The sequence below is a fragment of the Neofelis nebulosa genome, chromosome 1 (genome assembly GCF_028018385.1).
Source record: "Neofelis nebulosa isolate mNeoNeb1 chromosome 1, mNeoNeb1.pri, whole genome shotgun sequence".
Taxonomy (NCBI): Eukaryota; Metazoa; Chordata; class Mammalia; order Carnivora; family Felidae; genus Neofelis; species Neofelis nebulosa.
In genome coordinates, this window is record NC_080782.1 from 196,687,554 (window position 1) to 196,691,762 (window position 4,209).

Consider the following 4,209-nt stretch of genomic DNA (forward strand, 5'->3'; position numbering starts at 1 on the left):
TCTCTCTTTCTCTATGTCTGTGTCTCTCTCTCTCTCCCCTACTGCCTCTCTCTCTCATTCTCTCTATAAATAAATAAATAAAATTAATAAAATATTTCCATTTTTATCAGCATTTCATAATGCATTTCTCTTCTTAATGTTCAATCCATTTTTGATGTTTTTTAACCCATCAATCAACCAACCAACCCATCTTTATTATTGGTCTCTCTCATAGATACCACAACATTTGGGTGAATACACAAACATAAGAGAGATACTTACAGTCTAACTGGGATGCTAATACTAACGTATGTACAAAATCAAGAAATAAGCAATACTTTTCTATGGGTTAATTGTGTGGTTTACTATAGCATTTTTGAATAGGAGAGAAGAGAGGTATAAATAAAAACTGAAATAATTATGAATGCTTACATGAAGGAAATGATGTTAGCCGATATTCAAAGATTTGAAAAGGTACAGCAAGGAGTGAAAAGTGCAATATAGACAAGGCACTTAATAAGGTAAAAGCAAGGGTGAGGAAGAGTCTTCAATAACTAGAAGATAAAAATTATCTTTGCTTCATAGATGTGCACGAATGACACTAAGACTGCCTAATATCATAATCTAAAATTATAAGAGAACGTGTTTATCAAAAGGGAACATTACAACCCCGAACACCTTCTCTAGCTAGGTGGTGGAACCCGCGGACTCTTGAACTTCGGGATGGTTTATGCTAAGAGCCGGACCCTGAAGAAGCACTTCGAAGGCAGCCCCCCTCGTGGTAACTTGGAGTTGAAGACAGTTGAACTCCCACCCTTCAACAATGGAGAGGTCCTGCTGCAAGCTTTGCTCCTCGCTGGGGATCCTTACCTGGGAGTGGCAGCCAAACGACTGAAGGAGGGTGATGCGATGATGCGGCAGCAAATGGTCAGAACTGTGGAACGTAAAAACTCAGCCTTCCCAACAGGAACTATGGTAGTAGCTTCTTCAGGCTGGACAACTCACTCCATTTCTGATGGGAAAGATCTGGAAAAACTGCCTGCAGAGTGGCCAGACATTTTAACCACAAAACAGTAGAGTCTTTGGAAGAAACTTTGAAAAAAGCCTCTCCTGATGGTTATGATTGTTATTTTGATAATGTAAGTAGAGAGTTTTCAAACAGTGTTATCCTCAGATGAAGAAATTTGGAAGAATTGCTATATGTGGGGCCATGTCTGTATATAATAGGCCCATCCCCAGAGAATATTCTCCATCAGCAACTCCACACGGTAGGGTTCATTGTCACCCACTGGCAAGGAGAAGTCTACCAGAAGGCTTTGAAAGACTTGCTGAAATGGGTCTTATAGGGTAAAATCCAGTACCATGAATACAGCACTGAAGGGTTTGAAAACGTGCCAGCTGCATTTATGGGAATGCTGAGAGGCGGTAATTTGGGGAAAAGCATAGTGAAAGCGTGAAAAAAAAAGTTACATGGAATCTAGAACTCATTTGGATGGTTACCACATGTCTCTTTAACCATTTAGTAAAAATATATACTACCTTCATTATCTAAGAAATTGCAATGAGTTTGGTCTACCTAATAAAACACATTTAAGTGGGGAAATAAAAAAAGGGAACATTAACCTCTAAAAAACGATTGTTAAAGTAGAAGTCATTGCTTAAATAAAGCAACGTATGATTTTTAGCCTTGAGTATTTGTAAGTTTTGCTTACATACTACTGGGTTCAAAATGGTTGAATAGAAGCATCCTTCAAACGACTAGAGCCGGGGCTGGGAACAGAGTGTGAGGTGGTGGGGAGGTATTTTATATGAGAATGTTTCATGCTGTTTGCATTTTTCCCTGTTGTGGGGTATCCAGACTTTTTTTTTTTTTTAAATTTTCAGTTGGGACTTTAATTAGAATTCCTGCTAAAAGGATATTGAAACTGCCTTCCCTGCATCAGAAGGCATTAAGGTGAAGAATGGAGAAAATATGGATGGGGACACCAGGGCTCAGATAGGCTCTAGAAAGCAGAGGTGATGAGTAGAAGGAATTTGGCAAAGCCTCTTTGAGGAATTTGTTCATTTAAGTCCTGAACACTGAGAAAGGAAACAAAGACTAAAGAGTAAATGTTCTGACACTGTGATGACATGCCTTTGCAGGTGACATGTAGGGGACAGAAACAGCCTGGACACAAAGGCCATCAGTGGAACTAAAATAACACAAGATGACAAATCCACATCAGACCTAAAGCAGGTTTATTTGACTCTCCATTTTGGGTTGAGAGATTTTACCAGGTCTCTAGTGGGGAGAAATTATAATTACAATTAGAACCTCGCTTTGGGGCGCCTGGGTGGCTCAGTTGGTTAAGTGTCAGACTTCAGCTCAGGTCATGATCTCAAGGTCTGTGAGTTCGAGCCCCGTGTGGGGCTCTGTGCTGACAGCTCAGAGCCTGGAGCCTGCTTTGGATTCTGTGTCTCCCTCTCTCTCTGTCCCTCCCCTGCTCACACTCAGTCTCTCTCTCTCTCTCTCAAAAAAAAAAACAAAAACATTTAAAAGAAAAGAACCTCACTTTACATTACTTATAGTTTTGTGTCTATAATTAACCTTTAATTAACTGTATGATAACGTATATACAATTCTCACTTAAAAATGTTACCATTCTTAGCATTCTTTTTCTGTCTTCGTGAAATTGTCCTGAATTGAAAAAAAAAATCATTTGAACTCTGCATAGTATTTATTTTCAAATTTTTGACTTTATTTCATGAATAATGCAAAAGGGATTTTTCTTTTTCTTTTTTTGAGAATGGCAATGGTACTCAACGAATATTTTTTGATTGTTATAATTAAGATTCTCTTGCCCAAAGTGGGGTAAACTGGGTAAATGGTACCACAGAGAGAAATTTGCTTCAGAAAGGCTTTTTTTTTGTCTCACTGGATATGCTACAGATTACAGAAGGAATTTAGATTTTCTGAGTGGCGGTTTTCTATATAGTAGAGTTTGTATGCTTAACAGATTAACTGCTTTTAATGTTATTCTTTCTCCCAGGATTCAGGAAGGAAAATGACATAATAGATTTTTTTTCCCTAGGACCACAGTAAACCTCCTTAGTCAAACCCAGTTGCTCCTTGGGAGGTGAAGAGCGAACTAACCTATGTTTCTACAAGTTACAAAATCATTTACATTTATTACCCATGCACAGTGAGGCCCCAAAGCCTCAGAGCTATGATTCTCCAAATCACTGCATTCTAAGCTTGACTGATTGGTTTAAAAGCTTGTGAGAGATTTATAATGATTCACTGTGTAAGCCAATGATTTTATATTTAAGGCAGGAGACTGCTTATAAATGATAGAAAACTTTAGATTCTCCTTGGACTCAGCAGGTGACCAACTGTTTTCATAAGTTTAGATAAAAACAGCATTTTCTTTGCACTGTTTGAACTCAAAATTTATAAAGTACACATAATTGAAAGGTATGTGAGCATTATAATATTGGCTCCCCATTTATAGTGCTACCTTTGGATTATTTGGCTATGTTAATATCTGTGTAGATTGACCACAGGAACCTAAAAAGTTCTATTGGTTTTTGAGAATAAACTGTAATTGCTACCCTGATATTAATATCTGTTGTTATTTAAACAACAGATGTTGTTGTGCTTTACCTTGGAACAGTTACTAGGCTTAGTTCACTGTCATGTTTGACAACATTATAACAGTACCTTTTACTGTTTAAAAGTTGATGGGGGGGTGAGGGAGAGGGGAAAATGGGTGATGGGCATCGAGGAGGGCACATGCTGGGATAAGCACTGGGTGTTGTATGTAAGCGATGAATCACAGGAATCTACCCCCAAAACCAAGAGCACACTGTATGCACTGTATGTTAGCCACCTTGACAATAGATTACATTAAAGAAAAGTTCATACAAATAAATTGCCATTATTTAAATATGGTATTGAGATAGATGAAAGAAATAAGGTTAATGGTGTATCCATGTAAAAACATATTAAACTTTGTATGATGTTTTGCCTTGTTTAGTCCACGAAAGGAATTTGAGATTTGTGAGGAAGACCAAATATTTTAATTAGGATGTTATTAAGAATAATAAAGTCATTATGGGTACTTAAAGGAGAGAAGCCCAGAGATAGCTATTATATCAACCAGTTTGTATATTTCCCACCAGCAATACTGAAGGCACCGACTGGACAGAGCACGGCAGTGCACAGAGTTGCGGTTTCTAAAGTCCTTATTA

At 37.8% G+C, this 4,209-nt stretch overlaps 1 protein-coding gene across 1 annotated transcript; it reads left to right on the top strand.

Moving 5' to 3' along the window:
- Positions 1-627: 627 nt before the first annotated feature.
- LOC131496603 (prostaglandin reductase 1-like) lies at positions 628-1,663 on the top strand. Its single transcript, XM_058702425.1, has one exon. It carries the CDS (start codon positions 703-705, stop codon positions 1,054-1,056), a length of 354 nt encoding a protein of 117 aa, XP_058558408.1. The 5' UTR covers positions 628-702; the 3' UTR covers positions 1,057-1,663.
- Positions 1,664-4,209: the final 2,546 nt, after the last annotated feature.